General features: G+C 37.0%; 1 protein-coding gene across 16 annotated transcripts in view; it reads left to right on the top strand.

Moving 5' to 3' along the window:
- NEK10 (NIMA related kinase 10) overlaps positions 1-17,667 on the top strand; it is a 257,967-nt gene extending 240,300 nt beyond the window's left edge. For all 16 annotated transcript variants that reach the window (XM_055109578.3, XM_055109577.3, XM_055109574.3 and 13 more), the window contains 4 exons: positions 7,465-7,573; positions 11,205-11,257; positions 11,337-11,392; positions 13,849-17,667. In XM_055109578.3, coding sequence (XP_054965553.1) covers positions 7,465-7,573; positions 11,205-11,257; positions 11,337-11,392; positions 13,849-13,897 — 267 coding nt within the window. In that variant the 3' untranslated portion in view covers positions 13,898-17,667. The remainder of the gene's footprint in view (positions 1-7,464; positions 7,574-11,204; positions 11,258-11,336; positions 11,393-13,848) is intronic.
- Positions 17,668-20,541: the final 2,874 nt, after the last annotated feature.

Genomic DNA, 20,541 nt, shown 5'->3' with positions numbered 1-20,541 from the left:
CCTCTTAGGTGGGATAATTATATTGTGGTTTTGTTTTTTAAAAAAGAAATCCATCTCTTTTAAAGAGCCATGCTGAAATATTACGGATAGTATGATATTTTGTACAGGATTTGCTTTCCAATTCTTGAGAGTGAGACAAGGTAGGAAGGGAAGTGGGGGAGATTTAAATGAAGCAAGATTGAACATCTTTTAACTGGGTAATGGGTACGTGGAATTCATTGAATTGTTATCTTTACTTTTGTAAATGTTTGACGTTTTTTATAATAAAAATATTTATGGGTTTTTTGTTTGTTTGTTTGTTTGTTTTAGTGTATTCCGGGCTTCTCCTAGATCAATTACTGGGCATTAGCATTTTGAAAACAGCTCTCCCATCAAAGCTGTCAGTTAGAATTGGACAGGTTATTTTCTGTTCAAGAGCACCTGGATGAAGAGACTGACTGGGGTTGCGTCCTCTGGAAGAAGGGAGTGACTTTTTCTAATTTGCACTAAGACACAATAGGGGCTAGTTGGCTATCTAGGAGTTGGATCAAGGTTTGTTGTTGTTGTTTTTTTTTTCTTGCTCCCAGGTGATTCTAATTTGCAGCCAAGGGTGAGAATCTGTGGCCTGGTAGGATCAGTGTTTCTCACATTTTATTGTTTATATCAATCATCTGGGGATCTTGTTAATGTGTGGATTCTGATTCAGTAGGTCTGGGGAAGGGTGGAGATTGTGCTCTTCCAATCATCTTCCAGGTGATGGCTGCTGCCGCTGCTGATCCAGGGACACACTTTGAGTGGCAAACCTATAAAATATAGTACCTGCCCACTGTGAACTTCTGGTATATCCAACAGGCTTGAGACTTTTTACTAGAAAGACAGGTTATCTAATAGGCCAAATATTTATCCAGATGCAATTGTATCCTGGACCCAATATTCTGCATTTCTGTCTAGTTCCCTTATGTTACTGATGCTGTAATTCTATAGATCACGCTTTTGATAAGAAAACCCAGACAAAACCCGGTAACATTTTCCCTGTGTTATTACCCAGATTGCTTCCTGTAGGCATGGGCCTTTCTGACATTTCTGTTTAGTTCCTAATCTCTGCTTCAATGCAGATCAGCAAGGCCAAGTTTGCTTTATTTAGCAGCTGGCACTTCCTTTAATTCCTAACTCCAGGTTTTCAGCTCTTTTCCAAGTAGGCGGATTACTTAGGTGCTCAGACTTGAATTAATGGCTCTTTATGCATATAATAATCATGACTTAGATTTGCACAACCCTTATTAGGGCCCCATGGAGGCATTGTGAATCAGCAGTGCCCAGCAGCAATCTGTTTTGAACACGTAGAGAAGCTCCTATAGCAGGGCTCTCCTTCCCAGTCAGGTCAAGCCACCATTCACTCTTCCTTGACATCACCTTCAGTGTTGAGTCAAGGTCCTAGGAGGATGAGCTCCTGGTTGTAAGTAGTGTAGAACAGTGGTTTTTCAGCCTTCTTTTAGTTTAGGGATTTTCTGTTAGGAACACAATCCTTGCTGGAAATGTAAACACCACAGCAACAGGAATACTTTTGGCAGAAACGGGGATGAGTGTGACGTGTACATCCCTGGGGCTTAGAAAGTGTGGTGGAGCCAGTGATGGGCCATGCACGTATGGATCCACATGCATATGTGCATTTGTGTGTGTATGTATAAGAAAATAGTAAGTAGGAATACTGGACATTTCTGTTAACAAAATGTCTCATAGAAAGCTAATAAAAACTCATATGGAGAAGCTGTATGTTAGAAAAGATAAAAAAATTAGGCAATATGTTGTATCTTATAATAGTGTAGTTCAGTCAAAGAAGATAAGGAAAATCTGAGGGAAGTAAGACCAGAAGACTGGCGAGTGCAGAGTGATGAAATGTGTTGAAAATTTTCTCACTTCTGGCACCTCATTTTAGTTATGTTTGGCTCAGTTTCCTTCAGAGTTCTACCTCAGTTGATTAGATTCTCCAATATTGTGTGTAATTGTTCTACAGCGAGGATAACCCTATTTTATCATATGAAAAAGATGTTGTTTGGGAAATTTAATAAATATTACATGTATAGTTTCTTTCTTTATTTTTTCTATTTAGGTTTTGCCTAGAAAGTACTATATTCTCAATTGGCCAAATAAATGATAAAATTGCTCAATACTTGCTCAAAAATCAGTGTTTTTTGCGGGGAGAGGTAGTAACAATGACACAGTCTGTTCTCCTTAATATATTTACTTAGTTTAGTTCGAAAGTATATTCAGTCATTTGCTCTTTAGAACTGTAGGTGTCTATTCAGAGCAGGAGGGCCCTATTATTGTCAACTCAGAAGGAGGCTCTTACACATTCTTTCAAACAGAGTTTGAATGCTAAAAAGGAGGTACAACTATAAGCTGAATGCTCATGAGGCAAAAAAAAGGGCTCACACAACACTTGCATTGGACTACTGAACCATCTCATGGCCTCATCTAGCCATTGGGGCCTCTGCTTAAAGATGTTCTGCTGTGTCCTCCATATTTCCACCTGCTGGGTGAACATTTACTTTGCCATCTGGCATGTCGGGAATTAGACTCACCACCTTCTCCTCCCTTCCTGTGTCCACATCAGTTTCCTTGAAAGCATCCGTTTTCCTTCAGCTCATTCTTTAAACCTCATGCTTTTTCACCTGCTCTGCTTCATTTCTTTTACCCCCTAAGTCATTAATGCCTGAGTAGTCTGTAGTCTCTAAGGTTCTGACCTTTGATGTAAGACAGCCCTAGCTTCTGGCCCTGGTTCTGCCACTTAATAGCTGTTTCTTGTGTAAATTACTTTCCTTCTCCATTTCCTTGTTTGTAAAAGGGGGTAATACTTGCCTTAGAGGGTAGTTGTAAGAATCAGCTAGAATATCTAATGTGTCTAGAATGTTGTAAGTATTCAATACTTGTCAATTAGTGCTACTATTGTTAAATAAGAATATTCAGTCTTCCATATCCATTCCTTCCTTTGGTTGCCATCTCGTCTAAGCTCTGGGCCCTTCTCTCTTGCATTAGTGTCACAGCTTCTTTGCTGATCTTCTTGTTCTCCAATCTATCTTGTCAGACTAATAGTTATTAAGCATTTTTTTATTAGCATACTCAAAAACCTTAGTAGATTCCTGTTTTCTGTCTCATCATCTAAACTCTGGGATCCAGCTTTCCAGGCCCCCCTTACTTGTAGGAGCCTCTTAACAGTCTGTCTGCATTCACCCTGATGTTCCCAACCCCACTTAAACTGTTTTGTGTATTACATCCAGGATGAACCTTTCAAAACAGATCATGTCACACTTGTACACACACACACAACACAGAAAATCCTTCAAGGAACTCAGTATAAAATGCCAAAATCAGGTCTAACTCCTGCCCTTCTGTTCACCCTCATCTTATATCACTCTTGCCCCTTGCTGTCTCCACGTCAGCCACCAGGCCTTTTCTAAAATTTGTTTATCTAGCATGCTGCTTCCTTCATAGTCTTGTACATGCTTTTTCCTCTGCCCGTAATGTTCTTCTCACCCCATCTACTCATTCTTACTCATTCTTTCAGCTCTTGGCATAAATGTCACTTTTTCATGGAAGCCTTTGCTGACTAAGTCAAATCTATCTGCTACCTCCTAAAGTCACAAACCTGTCTTTCAATGCATTTAGAACAGTTGCAATTTTACAAGTATCTAGGTGGATATTTCACAGACATATTTCTCCCTAAGTAGTTAGCGAACTCCAAGAGTATAATTTTTGTCCATCAATGTGTTTTTTCATTGTTTGGATCTGTGCTTGGCACAAAATAATTGATTAAAAGTACTAAATTAATGAATAGAGCTTGTTTTCCTCATTTCATCATGAATGCCCATATAACATGGAATCATGTCATATCCCTTTCATCATTTTTCCATTAATATGCAATGCCCAACCTTTACCTCCAAGTTCCCCCTACCTGGAATGTCCACTTTGATTGCTGTGATTTACCTAAATTTTTCCTTCAAAGATCAGCTCCAGTGTTTCTTCTACAGAACCTCTAAAAAAACCAAGCTAGTCTTCATGAAGGACCCTTCTTTTTGTAAGTTTACAAATCACTATTTCATTTCATGGTTCATGATTTATGATATCACCCTATTTTTGCTCATTATTATCCTGTTTTCCTAGTCAGATTGCAAGTCTCACAGAAACCAGATTATTTCTGCATCCTGCTCAGATCATAAACCATGCTGTCCAACATACACTGGGGGCAAAAAATAGTTTGCTAAAACAATGTGTATATCTAGAAACTGAACTGCAAAAAGTAGTTCTGGGAAGTTCCTAGAATGAAAGTCAGTGTATCTGGGATTCATCAAAAAATGAATTTTAGTCCTTGCCTTCATCCGTGTGCCGATCTCTCTAAGAATTTCCAGTTCTTAAGCTCAGTGAGACTACCAGTGTGACATAAGCACTGGAAATGAAAACTCCTCTCTTCAGAGTTTGAGATGAACCCCGAAAGATGACTTGTCCTTGTCATCTTAAAATAGCAATCTTGACCTCTCCAAGTCACAATTCATGTAATTTTTTTTGAGGCTTTAAATATTTTTCTGTCTTTGAAATCTTTAGAATTCCAAGGTATAAACTTAATAATTAAATTAAGTAAGCTTTTTATAATTAGGATGAGATTTCAGGCAGCCAGTTACTCCTACGCTAAACCATATGAAAAATTCCATCTGAAGTCATTTGAAAGGTAATACCAGGAAATCATTTTCAGCATCACAAGACATTAAAAAGCTTATTTGTAGCCACCTACAAGCTGGGATATGAGATATACAGAATGCTCAGGGCTACCTCCATGATACCCTACAGCACAGATGAGAAAGTTTTTAAGTGTGTGACTATCAGGGCTTCCTGTATTACAGTATTTATAATCTTACAATCTTGTCATATTACAGATGGGTTATATATTAGTCCATTCTCAGGCTGCATGAAGAAATGCCCGAGACTTGGTAATTTATAAAGCAAAAAGGCTTAATTGACTCACAGTTCCACATGGCTGGGGAGGCCTCAGGAAACTTACAATCATGGTGGAAGGCACTTCTTCACTTCTTCACTGGGCGGCAGGAGAGACAATGAGTTACAAGCAGGGGAAATGCCAGACACTTATAAAACCATCAGATCTCATGAGATCTCACACACTATCATGACAACAGCATGGGGGAAACCACCCCCATGATCCAATTACCTCAGTTATCAGTTATCACTGATAAAAATGGATATAATCATATATTTTTTTCCTTAGAGGGTAGTAGGTGTTTGTCACCATGGAGACTAGGAAACCCATAAATGATTTGTATTTACAATATCCAAAGTCCATTGATGGAAAAAATTAATTTTTAATTGCTAATATAAAATATTTTAAGGTATAAATTCATAGTGAGTACAATGAGGTACATATACAGCCTCATGAAGTTTTATGAACACATTTTCACCCATACAACCACCACCCACATCAATATATAGAATATTTCTAGCTCTGCAGAAGACCCCTTTGTGCGGCCACATTACATCTCCTGCCACAATGTAATCATTACCTGATTTCTGTTACCCTTGGTTAGTTTTGTCTGATTGTATTAGTCTATTTTCATGCTGCTGATAAATACATACCCAAGACTGGGAAATTTACAAAAGAAAGAGGTTTAATTGGACTTACATTTCCACGTGGCTGGGGAAGCCTCACAATCATGGCAGAAAGCAAGAAGGAGCAAGTCACATCTTACACGGATCTTTTTACATGGCAGGCAAAAAGAGAGAGAGCTTGTGCAGGCAAACTCCAGTTTTTAAGGCTATCAGATCCTGCGAGACTTTTTCACTATCATGAGAACAGACAGGAAAGACCCACACCCATGATTCAATTACCTCTCACCAGGTCCTCCCATGACACATGGGAATTGTGGGAGTTACAATTCAAGATGAGATTTGGGTGAGGACACAGCCAAACCATATCACCGATGATGAAAATTTCTAAGAATGAAGTCATACACTATGTATTTTGTTTCTGGCTTCTTTTCTCCAACACTGAACCGTGTTGCTCTGAGTATCCATAGTTTGTTCTTTTTTATTGCTTTGCAGAATTCCATTGTATGAACACACCATGATATATATCTATCCATTCTTTTCTCTATGGACAATTGGGGTTTTTCTAGATTTTAGTTATTATGAAAAAAAGATGGCATGAATATTCTTATACATGTCTTTTGATGGGACATATGCACTTATTTCTCTCATATAAATCCTTAAGAGTGAGATTGCTGGGTCATAGGGTAGGCATATATTATTAAAATGTAGTGTCTATTGCAAATAGTTTTCTCAAGTGGTTGAACAATGATGTATTTTAACTCATAAACAAAGTATATGAATACAAGGTAACTACTATAGCATAGTACAAATTGTGCCATTTTTTCTGACTTATTATTATGAATTTATATTTTAAAAGTAATTTAGGCACTAAAACTTGGCCAGCCCAAGTGATAATTGGAATTAAAGGTGAAAGGAGGTTGAAAAACGTTTACGGTCTAAAATTCTACTTTAAAAATTCAGTTTTATAGAAAGGCATTAAATGATTGAAACTTTAATAAATACTGTCATTTGGCAAATTACTCTTTCCATCAGAGTGCTGGGAATTAATATTTGGAGATTAAAATTAATTAATAGTAATTTCGAAAAATGTATTAAGAAACTTATTTGGCCAGGCGCGGTGGCTTATGCCTGTAATCCCAGCACTTCGGAAGGCCAAGGTGGGTGGATCAGCTGAGGTAGGAGTTCGAGACCAGCCTGGCCAACATGGTGAAACCCCATCTCTACTAAAAAAAAAAATACAAAAATTAGCTGGGCATGGTGGTGGGTGCCTATAATCCCAGCTACTCAGGAGGCTGAGGCAGGAGAATCACTTGAGCATGGAGGTGGAAGTTGCAGTGAGCCGAGATTGTGCCACTGCACTGCAGCCTGGGCGACAGAGTGAGACACTGTTGCAGAAAAAAAAAAAAAAAACAAAGAAAAAAGAAAAAGAAACTTACTTTCCTTGGTCAAACAAAAAGGAATTATTCAAAGCAGATACATGAAAAAAAATAGTGATTTGGGCTAAACATATTGTTCTGTTGAATAATTGGAGTTTATTCCTCCCATGCCTGATAAAAATAACATCTTGATATCCCAGCTTCATGCCAGTATTTTTATATTCATTTTTCTTTTGCTCTCATAAGGCCATAAAGTATATTTTTTCATATGACCAGAGAACTGTCTAACTTGCTTTCACTGTAATTTTGCTGCATCCAATGTATAAATTCTTTTGGAAAGAAGATTATTTCTTTATCTATTTACAAGGGATTGAAAACCACAGAACACTAAATTTTCTGTGCAGAGACATAGGGAAATGAAAAACCCCACACAGAGGTCTCCTGCCATTTCCTTCTGAGTGTAAACTAAGATGTGATTTTGCTTTTTCTATTTCAGTTATCTCAGGGATCTCCAGAACCGATTGAGCCCAACTTTTTCACAGCAGATTACCATTTATTACATCGTTCATCCGGTGGAAACAGCCTGTCCCCAAATGACCCTACAGGTAATAGTGATCAACATGGGTAACCTGGCTTTCATGAAGAAATATATTGTTTGGATCAACAGCTATTTCTAAAAGATTATCTCCAATTTTTTTTTAAATAGAGCTTGTTTTGATTATTTATAGCAATAGTTGGAAGGCACATATGGTAGGAATCTAGAAATTCCCTGAAATTTATCTTACCCGGTTGTGGCAGCTTCCTTGATCATTTATTAATATCATAAACAAACAGCAGAATCTGTGTGGGTGAGTTGTATTTCCTTTTATTTCTTTTTGCTTATCTGATGATGGGAAATCAAATTCCCTAAAGCATATAGGGAGATAAAGAGCAGAAATAAGGAGTTTAAATATTCAAAATAGAGAAACCCTTGAAACTCACCTGAAGAATCCACATTAGACACTTGAATTTTTTTCTCTTTTACATAAAATTCACATAGGGAGGCAGTATAGCATAGGGATTTAAAGGCATATATTCTGGAAACCTGGGTGCCTAGATTCAAATCTTGGCTAAACCATTTAGTAACTGACTATGGACAACTATTTAACCTCTCTGAACCCCAGTTTCCTTGCCTGTAAAATGGGGATAAATACTTGCATCACAAGGTTATAGTGAGGATTAGAGTAAAAATAAAAACTGCCTGTCTATTAGTAGGGGCTCAGCATAATTGAACTCTTCTTGTCATATCTGAATTCTAAGAGGAAGCTTTCAAGCTACTCTGAGGTTTCAGTACTCCTAAATAATTTTTGAATCTTTATAAACGGTAGCTATGTCACTTGGAGGAGTGGATAGAAGTGAAGATTTTACAGTTAAATGAAGACTTGCCATCTCTTTAGCTTGGAAAAAATGCTCACTTTTGTTGTGCTTTTGTTGCTGACTGAACAAATTATTTCATGAATTAATTGACAAACTTTCCTTTGGTCTTCTGGGATAAAGCTAACCCCTATGTATGCAGAATTTTATTTAAAATAATCTCTGAGAAATCCAAGATAAAAAGTTGTTTAAAGTAATTTGCTTTTAAAATCATTTCCAAGACAGGGAAGTTTATCTGCAGGTCAAACTTCTCCGCATCATAGAAACTCTGATGAAATGAAGAACTTTGATAAAAGTCTCTCAAAAACCTGAGGGTGAGTTGACAAACTCCCCCCAGGGCAGCTGGATGCCCCACTCCAGAGCTGACTAGGCTTGGCCCATGTCACAGCTGGCTGGGCAAAAGCAAAAACAGCAGAGCCTGCCAGTACTGTGGGGTATGCCTTTAAAGATGAGCCACCAGTACTCACATTTTCACATCTCTTCTTGACCCTAAACCCATTCTCTCTTCTCTATTTGAATTGGCAGAGAAGTGGCCTAGGCCTCTACATGTCAGTGTTGATTGGTTTGAGTGAAAGCTGGTCAACACGGCTTTGGGTGGCATCGGAGTGTGTTAAGGTGCTGGTATACCAAATTCTGATCAACCATCATAAAGTCTGTCCAGCAAGACAATCCCAAGCAAAAAGGACAAAGCTGGAGGCATCACATTACCTGACTTCAAACTATACTACAAGGCTTTAGTAACCAAAACAGCATGGACTGGTACAAAAACAGACACATAGACCAATGGAACAGAATAGAGAACTCAGAAATAGGACCATACATCTGGAACCATCTGATCTTTGACAAACCTGACAAAAACAAGCAATGGGGAAAGGATTCCTTATTTAATAAATGGTGCTGGGAGAACTGACAAGCCACATGCAGAAAATTGAAACTGGGCCCCTTCCTTACACCTTAGACAAAAATTAATTCAAGATGGATTAAAGACTTAAATGTAAAACCCAAAATTATAAAAACCCTAGAAGAAAATCTAGACAATACCATTCAGGACATAGGCCTGGGCAAAGATTTCATGACGAAAATGCCAAAAGCAATTATAACAAAAGCAAAAATTCACAAATGGGATCTAATTAAAGAGCTTCTGCACAGCAAAAGAAACTATCATCAGAGTTTACAGACAACCTACAGAAAGAGAAAATTTTTGCAATCTATCTATCCGACAAAGGTGTAATATCCAGAATCTGCAAGGAACTTAAACAAATTTACAAGAAAAAAGCAACCCCATTAAAAAGTAGGCAAAGGACATGAACAGATGCTACTCAAATGAAGACATTTATGCGGCCAACAAACATATGATAAAAAGCTCAACATCACTGATCATTAGAGAAACGCAAATCAAAACCACAATGAGAAACCATCTTGTGCCAGTCAGAATGGCAATTATTTAAATGTCAAGAAACAACAAATGTTGGCAAGGCTGTGGAGAAATAGGAATGCTTTTACACTGTTGCTGGGAATGTAAATTAGTTCAACCATTGTGGAAGACAGTGTGGCTATTCCTCAAAGACCTAGAACCAGAAATACCATTTGAACCAGCAATCCCATTACTGGGTATATACCCAAAGAAAAATAAATCATTCCCTTATAAAGATACATGCACACATATGTTCATTGCTGTACTATTCACAATAGTGAAGACATGGAATCAACCCAAATGCCCATCAATGATAGACTGGATAAAGAAAATGTGGTACACATGCACCATGGAATACCATGCAGCTATAAAGAGGAATGAGATCATGTCCTTTGCAGGGACATGGATGGAGCTGGAAGCCATTATCCTCAGCAAACTAACACGGGAACAGAAAACCAAACACCAAATGTCCTCATTTATAAGTGGGAGCTGAACAATGAGAACACATGGACACAGAGAGGGGAACAACACACACTGGGGCCTGTTGGGGTGGTGGAGTGGGTGAGGGGAGGGAGAGCATCAGGATAAATAGCTAATGCATGCTGGCCTTAATACCTAGCTACTGAGTTGACAGGTGCAGCAAACCATCATGGCACACATTTACCTATAATACAAACCTGCACATCCTGCTCATGTATCCTGGAACTTAAAATTAAATTAAATTAAAAAAAAAATCTGGCCAGCCATGGTGGCACATGCTTATAATGTACAGATGTTGGAAGGCTGTAGGCAAGAGGATGAATTGAGCTCAGGAATTCAAGACCAACCTGGGCAACATAGTGAGACCCTATCTCTACAAGATGATGATGATGATAATAATAATAGTAATAATAAACATTTTAAAAGTCTTCTGGCAATAAATATATTTTTTCCCTCTAGGCAGCTATATGAAAGGGTCAGATCTTTGGTCTCTTTACATCTGTATCTGCCTCCCTGTAAGAATCAATTTTCTTTCTAACGTATATTTATTCTTCTTAGCCTGTAGATTAGGGAGAGTTTCGTAATCAGAAAACACCCATCAGGTAATTTGCATTTGGAATCACCCCTCACTTGCCCTTAACACATACACACACACACCTCTAACTTAATTGGACACTATGAGCAATGCCCCTTAATCTTCATATATCATTTTGTGATGCCCATGCCCAAGGAAGTCAGTTATTAAAGAAAGAAAAACAAAACACTTGAATATTCAAAGCCAAGGCAGATGCTTTGGAATTTGCTTGTTCCATCTTTATCATTAAGAAATTGACCTGTTTGCCCTGTGGTTGAAGTCATAATTGCCAGTAAAGAATAACTAAGAAAATGTGAACCCAAATGTCAGACTTTCCATAATTTATCTTTTTTAGGTTTACCAACCAGCATTGAATTGGAGGAAGGAATAACATATGAACAGATGCAGGTGAGGTTTTTGCAGTGTCTCTGAATGATTTTATTTTGTTACTTCTAATTCAATACTAACCTGATTTTTAAAATTTTAGACTGTGATTGAAGAAGTCCTTGAGGAAAGTGGCTATTACAATTTTACATCTAACAGGTAAGAGCTAGAGTTTGCCTTCAATTGTGAAAGATGAATTGAGGTCATCAGATGTTAGATCTAATTTCTCTATCCTTTATTCCAGAGGGATTTTTTTTCAGATTTTATTTTAAATACTTTTATAAAATATCTTGGCTTAGACTAGATACATCTATAAGTAGAATATATGTGCCCATCTTTTGTGTGGACACAGTTGCTGTATTCTCAGTTGAAACAAAAAGGGTGATTGCTTGGTAGAAATTTATTCCCATAAAAAATCATAAATATAAGTAAATGGAAAAAGCATTTCTACATTGGTTTTTTAAACATCAAATATTTGTTTGTCTCATTCTAGAAGAGCTGAAAACTCACTCCTATCACTTAAATCTACCCACTATTTGCACAGAAGGCTAGGGACAAAGTGCAACTGAACAAAGAATCATTTCTTGTGAATTTAAGATATATTTGTGGAGAAGAGACTTTGCTATTGTATGTTGCCATTTGTTTACCCTAAATAAAAAACCTCCATTTACTGGAGCTGTATGTTATCTTCCAATATAGCTATCGTTGGTGTTCTAAGAGTATATGCTATTTTATCAATTGCATCAATTTTTATAATTTTAGTTTTGGAAATAGTGTTGGCACAACAATTTGAGTACATTTAGTTTACTATGAAGTTATTCAAGAAAGGTTTTATAATCAAGCAAATTAGCATTGTGGGTGATTGAAGCCTGATCCCACTGGGGAAATCTAAGAGCTGATATAGAACATGTGCCAGGGCCATCCCACACAAAGAGTGAGAGAGCTGAGGTATTTATCCTCCAATCTCCATCAGTCATTGTTTAAGGCCTTTCCCTAGGAAGTGTTAATGCCCTGTTTTTTTCTGGCCTTTTGTAAATATGAACAAAGAAGACTCCAGGGGTCAGAGAAATCCTCAGGAAAAGAAGTGCAGGTATTCCATTATTGAATTTCTTTATGTATTAGCAGGTAGAAATCTGCCAGCGTGCTTTGAAGTGGAATAGATAGGGGTATGGGTGTTTACAATGTCTGCTACACAAGAGTTGTCTCTTGACTTACCTAAGGAGCCTACTCATAGCTGAGTCATCAAATTGGTTGCAAGTATCCACACACACACTCTATATGGGCCACAGTTGTTTTAGGAGGCATAGTCCTTTGGAGTATATTCTCTCAAAGTGGTCTTTTATGCCTGGAGGGACTGCCTTCCTTTTCAATTATTGAAGCTATTTTGTGACCACTATTAAATTATTCCAGAAGTCTTCACCAAAGATGACTAGTAACAACGGGAAGAGAAAGAGGGCTCAAGAACATCCTGTTAAGGTCATTATATAGAAATTAGATTCTTTTTTAAGGTTAGTTCAGTCTCCAGTGTTTCTTCTCCTTTTTCTTCTTCTTCTCCCATTTCAAGGAGTTTTTCTTATGAGTCACAAGTAAAATTATTCAACTACTTGCTTTTTTGACTTGATAACAGTTTCAAAATACTACCTTTATAAATTTAGATCTGTTGTGATTTGTAACTGCAGAGGAACAATGAGTAATTCTCATTTTCTAAAGATATACCGTCAATAGAAATTACCATCTCCACAACTACTCTCCTCCCACCATCCCTGGAGAGATTTTTGAATTTTCATTTTCTATTCAAGGGCTGAGTATATGCATTAGGAAAAGAAAATGGTAACAGGAACAGAAAGAGCAGCAAGGACCTCTGACCAAGGTTGGGTATTTCTCATTTCTGGGCTTCTGGGAAAAAGGGAGCTAGGACTGAGTTGGAAGGAAGAAAGCTGTGTAAAGAAAGTTAAAGAAGGTCAAAAAGGCTTGGCCAGCCTCATAGCTCTTCCCAAAGCAGGCTCTATTTTTGATCATTTGCATGGTTGTATGATAAATTACGTTTTACATACATAAGCATTTAGCTTGCTTACCAGAAGGATGCAACTTAATATGCCTTAATTTTATCATTGTTGTTTGTGAGGATAAAATCATTTGAGTCATGAATAAACAGATAATGAGCATATAATCGTTATGAATATACTTATGTATTACATTAATATTTTATTTTTAATAATGAAATGTGTTGAGAAATAACAATATACAAGATAACAAATCTACATTGAATCAACTTGAATTGTTTTATTTCCCCAATTGACTGATAAGCGTGTAAATTAGTTATTTTAACCTACACAGGTATTCAAGTGTACAAGCTATTTTGAATGAATATTTGTTTTTCTACTATAAAGTGTTATCAGTTCCTATTGAGTTCATAATTTGAGAAAGGCCTTGTTAGCACCAGACTTCAGCCAAAGGCAGCTTTTTAAAAATGTCCCCATCCTAACAAAAATAATCGTCTTTTTATTTACTGTGATTTATTTACTTATATGCCTGAGCCCCAGTTTTTGAAATTGAATGTATGAACTAAAATATTTGTAACTATAGAGAATTCTTTCCACTTCTGAATCTTATAGGTATCATTCCTATCCATGGGGGACCAAGAATCACCCAACCAAAAGATGAAAATGCTGCATTTTGAGTGGACTTGATTTTCTCAGTGAAGTTCAAGTTCTGGACTTCAGCCGCTATTGCAAGATGCCCAAGGATTGGGTGCTGCTAGAGGGTGTGGAAAAGACCAAGATGCCATGGGGCCTGCAGGACTTCTTTCTGGGGGTCCTGTGCTGGAGTATATGACAGCTGCAGTACTTGAGGGCTTCATTGCCAGAACACATTATATACAGGATGTCAGAGCTATCAGTGTGCTGCTGGGAGAAAATGCTGCAAAATTCATCTTTTGGAGGGTGGGGGGAAAACCCAAAAACAACAACAAAAAAACTCTCTTACAGAATTTTCCTTAACATTAAAAAAATACTTGTCATATTTTTCAAAGGCACATTTGATACTCAGAATTGCTAAAAGTATATTTAAAGACATCTAGCCTTCCATATGTAAAAAATATTTTAGATAAAGACAGTTACAGGACTCAGAATAATATATTGGGTGATTCACTGTATCCTCCATTTTTACATTTAAAGAAATTCAAAATACGTTATTAAATTTTTTTTTTTTTAATGGATGGGTTGGTTCTCGCTTAACCACTTGGGTGCTAGTGGTCTTGAACTGTGATACAGTGTAGACAGTATTTGTAACCTTGCACAGCCTCTGGGGGTAACTGTCAAACTGTCAGATTTAACTTAGACTAATAGAATATATTGCTGTACAGTGTGTGTATATGTTTATATGTGAGGGCGGAAGGAGAGAGGTTTTGATTAGACTAATGCTTTGCTGCTAATCAAACTTATAGTATTTTTAGAGCACTTTGAAGAGTTTATAGAATCTATGAAAAAGATGCAATATTCCTCATCCTAAATCCCTCCTTATTACAATTACCTAAATTGTTTATGAATTGTTTAGGATTTTGAAATGAAAATAAGTTAAATCCCTTTTTTACTCATTGAGGCAGCTCAATGGAAGTGAAATCAGAATGCCAAACTGTGTATCATCCTTTATGCCGGGAGAATTATGATGAAAATCTGCTATATTCTCACTGGGCTTAAACTCCTTCTCTTCAATCAGCTTCTTAAAACTCTGGTGTAATGTCAAGAAATACCCTTATTGTGAAATCTGTCTACACTTCTAGCTACCTAAAGAGCAATTTATTCTACATAATTAGTAATCTGAAAGTTGAAATTATACTTTTTATTTACTTTTCATGGAGTTCTGTCATCTTTATTTACACTGAATTTTTTTAGTATGATTGAATCGATTTTAGTTCAATGTATTTACAGTGGTTGAAAGACCATAACCTTCTTTCTGTATAGTATGAAAATCTACACTATTTTTAAATGAGCATATTTAATACTTAAATTATATCCAAATTCCCTTTAATCATGCACTAATGCTTTTGAAGATTGTCAATGGATCTTTCTTTAAGCCAAATTAACAATTACAGATACACTGTAATGTAAGATAATAGATGCAAATACAGTAATGAAAATTTCAGTTTCAGCTTTCAAACTAATTCTATCCATATGTGAAATTCATAAAATCAAAATGCTATGATATTGATTTACCCAGGCAAAATTTTATTTCTGTTCCAAGTTCATTTGAACCTGCACTTATAATTCTTTTTATCTTTCAATGTATGAACGGGGCACATTTCTTCTTCATGCAGGAAGCACAGACCTGGAGGGGCACAAATTCTAATTGTGGGGTGAGAGTTTGAAATCAAGTTATTTCCCAAATGGTAGTATATAGTAAACAGAATTTAGGAAAGAATAGTATTCAAAAGGTGTACCGTGGTAAGAGAAGATAAATGGTTTACTTGAAGATGTTTTAAAGTGTATATAGTTGGCCTTATTGACCAGAAAGTGAGCAAAATGTTTCCATCTAACTCTTTTTTTTTTTTTTTTTTTTAAGACAGAGTCTCACTCTGTTGCCCAGGCTTGAGTGCAATGGCGAGATCTTACCTTACTGCAACCTCCGCCACCCAGGTTCAAGCAATTCTCCTGCCTCAGCCTCCCGAGTAACTGGGATTACAGGCATGTGCTGCCATGCCCAGCTAATTTTTGTATTTTTAGTAGAGATGGGGTTACACCATGTTGGCCAGGCTGGTCTCAAACTCCTGACCTCAGGTGATCTGCCCGCCTCGGCCTCCCAAAGTGCTGGGATTAGAGGCGTGAGCCACTGTGCCCAGCCATTGCATGTAACTCTTTTAGGTGATAGGAATGGGCATTTATTATGCTAGAAGTCAGTGAAAGTTAAGTAAGCAGAAGCTGTCCTTTTTAACAACAGCTTCAGGCCTATCAACTCTATGTGGATAGATGTATTATTTTGCTAAAAGTATGAATATGCTCTATTTGAATTCTCCCTAAACTACCATAATCACTGAGTCTATATTTTCCCATGTCTCTAAGAGAAAGTCAGGCTCTGGCAAAAGCACCATTTTGTACATAGAGTCACATCCCAACAGAGAAGTTAACTTTTCAGAAGCCATTCTAACACAAATATGGAGCACCTCCCCTCATGACCAAGAATGATCATTTTGTTTTGATTCTCCAAACTGTCTATTAGTGCAAAGGAGTTGTTACATGAACTTCATAGACCTCTTAATCTTTTCTTGATTGCATTTATATATTTTTTCCCTTTCTCTTGTATAATTTTTAATGATTTGTTGTGCAATGAAATTCCTATGAATGCACCTAATTTCCGTAACTGAATATTTGCATGGAATAGAATATGAATCAGTCTTTTCAGATTACTTTTGAAACACAAATGCTCCCACTAATTATGTTTCGACCCACCAGCTCTTTCTGAATTATGTGTACTTGAAACCTTAATTTGCTATTTAAAAGCAAAATGCTTCATTCTCAGGGAAGTGACTGCAGCAGGAATATTTGCTTGCTTGTTAACTTTATCTTCCTCCAGGCATGTAGTCTTCAAATGGAGTCTTCAAGGGAATAGTAACGTGGACACTTGGACCCACTGCTTGTGGATGAATTTCAGAAACCTAGAGAAATGCTGCTTGTTTATTGTGGACACTTGTATGGCATTAGGCAGTGTTTACAGAATGTTTAGGCATTCTAAAGCAGAACACAATTAAGAAACACTGTTAGGAAATTTACTCAAATGATATAATTGATTAAGAGTTAAGGTCTTCCTATAAGTATCATCTATGACTCATTAAATACTATGAATTTTGATGTCCAAAAACAAATACAGGACTGATTATGTACAATTCCAGAAATATCATTAATTAATCACCACTCATTTTTAAGATGTGTGAAGACTGTACTATTGGCTAGTGAATTTTATCAGTATCAATATGCATAGAACCCACATTCCTCTTTTTGATTTGATGTATTATAGCATGTATGTATTGCTATTTTTCTCTTTTTTTGAAGTGGTGAGGAATCATACACAGTCAATATGCTGGGTTCCTTTAGAAATGACTTTAGCTTCTGTCTGAAGGCAGGAAAAACTTCTTTTTAAGGAACTTTCATCATTGCCTTTTACTTTTTCTATGATGGTTTTCATGAGCACTGAAATCACTTGGAGAGGCAATGCAAAGAAATCTATCTGAAACAGCTTCTTGGCACCCTGGAGTTACAGCTATGAAGGGCTCCAACGTAAGGGAAGCTTAATGCTTCCGAATATTGACTTTGACTCCTTGGGTGAAATTCTGTCCAAATATAAAATTCTTCACGTTCAACAACTAAATGTAATAAATGAATTTCATATATACTTATATTATATCTTTGAGATTAAATTAATTATCCTTTTGTGGGAACTGACAGCTTTGGGTAGATTATTTTTTCAGTTGAAATGTGTTGCTAACAATATGCTTACCCTTGAACGCTGTTTTTCATATTGATAGGAAGACACAAATTTCTCAGGGAAACAACTTTGTGATAAAGGAATTCTTATGTGTGTCATTACAGTAAATTGCATATTGTAAATATGACTGTTGTGGTTGATTATAGTCCTGCTGTGATGTTGTTTTGAGATTTGCAAGAGGGACAGGAAAGATTTTATGAGTTTCATGGGGTGTCTGATGGATATTGCCAATTTACATATTTTCTGAGTTCATGGGCAATAGTTTTTAAAAATGAAGATCATGTACCCTAAAATCACAGCTGCATACTTGCTATGTGAGGTATACTAGATGCTTTATTGCATGTATGTAACAATTGTCTAATAATATAAAAAATTTAAGATACAGTTCATTGCTTTATCCTAAAAGTAAATGAACTGTAGTCTTAATTCAAAACTGAATGTTATTCCTCAAAACATGAGAAACTGCCTTTTTCTCTCCTTTCCTTTTGTACTGTGAAGATGTGCACTGGCCCCAGCTACTGTATTTAGCGATAACAGAAGTACGTGACTGTTTAAATGCTGTCATTTGGAAATAGCTTACCTTTCTTTCTCCTGAACAAAGATAGAATTTTGTCTTTATGTATGGAGGATTATGGCTGACTGTCATTTTGACAATCAACAAATCCAGATGGATACTTGGAATTGATATGGTGAGTTCACAAATGAAAAATTAGCCGAAGTTTTTGCAAACATGTGAAAAACTGGTCCCATAAAACATGCAGAGAGAAGTTTGTGCCAGAAATAACAAACCAAGAGGAACAACTGCTTTAAGGCCTTGGCACCTTTAAGGCAGACTGTGAAGGTCACTTACAAAATGATATTCTTAACCCATGATTTAGCTCTGCATTTCAAGTGCCATTTGAGTCAAGATTCTGAAATAGAATATAAAGCTTGTAAATGGCTATTAAATTTTAGCTAAAACTGTTGCCCTCCATATTCTGTGTGTTTGCCTCATACTGCAGTGAATTTTGGAGGAAATGGAGCTGGTTTAGGGATACTTCATGTCATGACAAAACACATGAAGTATTTACATGAACCTAACCTTACTTGGAGGGAGGTTAATAAGTATAAGTACTCAGAAGGGAAACCTTGACTTGCTAAAGATTAAGGATAGATCTTTCATGGAGGTGGAACAATCTTCAAATAGAAATTACGTTTTGAGAAGTCGGAGAGCAAGAAGGCAAGAAATTCCCTAGTGCCTGGGTCGCCCAGCAGGCTGCCCAGTAGGGGGTGAGCAATGGCAAAGGGTAGCTCGGGAGCCTTCCGTGATTCCTGCTGCTGGATTTCCCAGAAGCAGCTGACCAGATGCTTCCCCAGCATGCAGCTATTGTTGAACTTTTAGCCAGGCACCGTCACCAACAAGTTGACCACCCAGAGCGGTAGCAAAAGGCCCCAAAGTCTCTTCATAACCTGCTGGCTGGTGGAATCCGTAGGACAGGATCCCTAGGAGGCATTCCAAAGACATTAGACTCCTCAAAGAAGCAGTTTTATCTGCCATTAAGTGAGTGTGATTCTGCCCCAGGGGTTATGTTCCCCATCTTTCATCCATGGGCTCAGGCCCATTTTGTCTGACAATGCACATTTTACAAGAAGTATATGTGAGATGTAAATGGATAAGTGCAGGCAGATTTGAATATACTTGTACCAGTTAAATTAGAAAAGAAACATTGCAAGCAATTTTAGTTGTTTGCAAGCAAACCAGTTGATAATCAGGCTGTAGAAAGATTCTATTATTTCACTCTTCCAAACTGAAAAACAAAAATTACTTGAAAAATTTTGGGGTGCATTTTGCTTACTGACATTTAGTGGGTCAAAACAAAAACTATAGTGCTTCCTGTATTCCATCGTTCACAGTGGTGACTTTGTGAGGATAAAAAAGAACAGAGCTGTCCTCTGAAAGGAAGAGAAACCCCTAATCTCATGTTGCCCAGAGCTTTTATTTTTTGGACAGCCCAGGATCCAAGACAAAGGCCTGTGCCCACAGAAGCAAAAATACCTGCAATGTGCTTTTTTTTTCCCTATTAGCCTCTAACATAGTATCTTTTTGTTGTTCTAGCACCCCTCCCATGCGGGTCTCTCCCCTGACACCTCTTCCCCTCCCAGTATTCCTACCCAAGGAACAAACAAGGTTTCCTGCACAGAGCTGTGTTATTAGAGGGAATGAATGTTCCATAGTTATTTAATGGTGTGCCATGTGGAAGGCAGAGGGAAGTACTTCTCTGTACGTGATTTCTATCTTTCTAAAACCTCCGCAACACTTCCTTCATGAGCACACCTACTCTAGAATGACCTCAAAGTCAGAGATCCTCAAGAGAAGAAGAAAGAAATGATTCTATAAAAGATTTATGTAAGATATGCAAGCAGCTTTTATTTTTGCTATGATTAAATATGCCCTGTAAAATGCTAAAATAATTTAAAAAGTTATTTTCAATTTTATTGGAAAATGATTTCTCTTTTATTGAGAATTTACAGTAAATGATCATCTCTTTTCTCTCACCAGCTTCCCCAATTTCTTGTTTTATGCTCTTAAGTCTTTTGATTAAAAAAAAATTTCCAGAAAGCAATCATATATGTGTGAAAGCTCAAATGCATACCTCAGCTTTCATTGGTGGGTCCCTGTAGCAATTATCTATTGCTACACATGTTGTATAACAAAGCACCTAAAAACTTAGTGGTTTAAGGTAGCAACCATTTATTTTTTTCTTATGAGTTCATGGGTCAGTTGGAAGTTCTGCCTATCTGAGCAGAGCTCCACTGATCTCTGCTAGACTCTCTCCTGTGTCTATGGTTAG

The sequence above is a fragment of the Pan paniscus genome, chromosome 2, assembly GCF_029289425.2.
Source record: "Pan paniscus chromosome 2, NHGRI_mPanPan1-v2.0_pri, whole genome shotgun sequence".
In the NCBI taxonomy this organism is placed as follows: domain Eukaryota; kingdom Metazoa; phylum Chordata; class Mammalia; order Primates; family Hominidae; genus Pan; species Pan paniscus.
The sequence above is the reverse complement of the archived record's forward strand: the minus strand, read 5'-3'. Positions and strand labels throughout refer to the sequence as shown.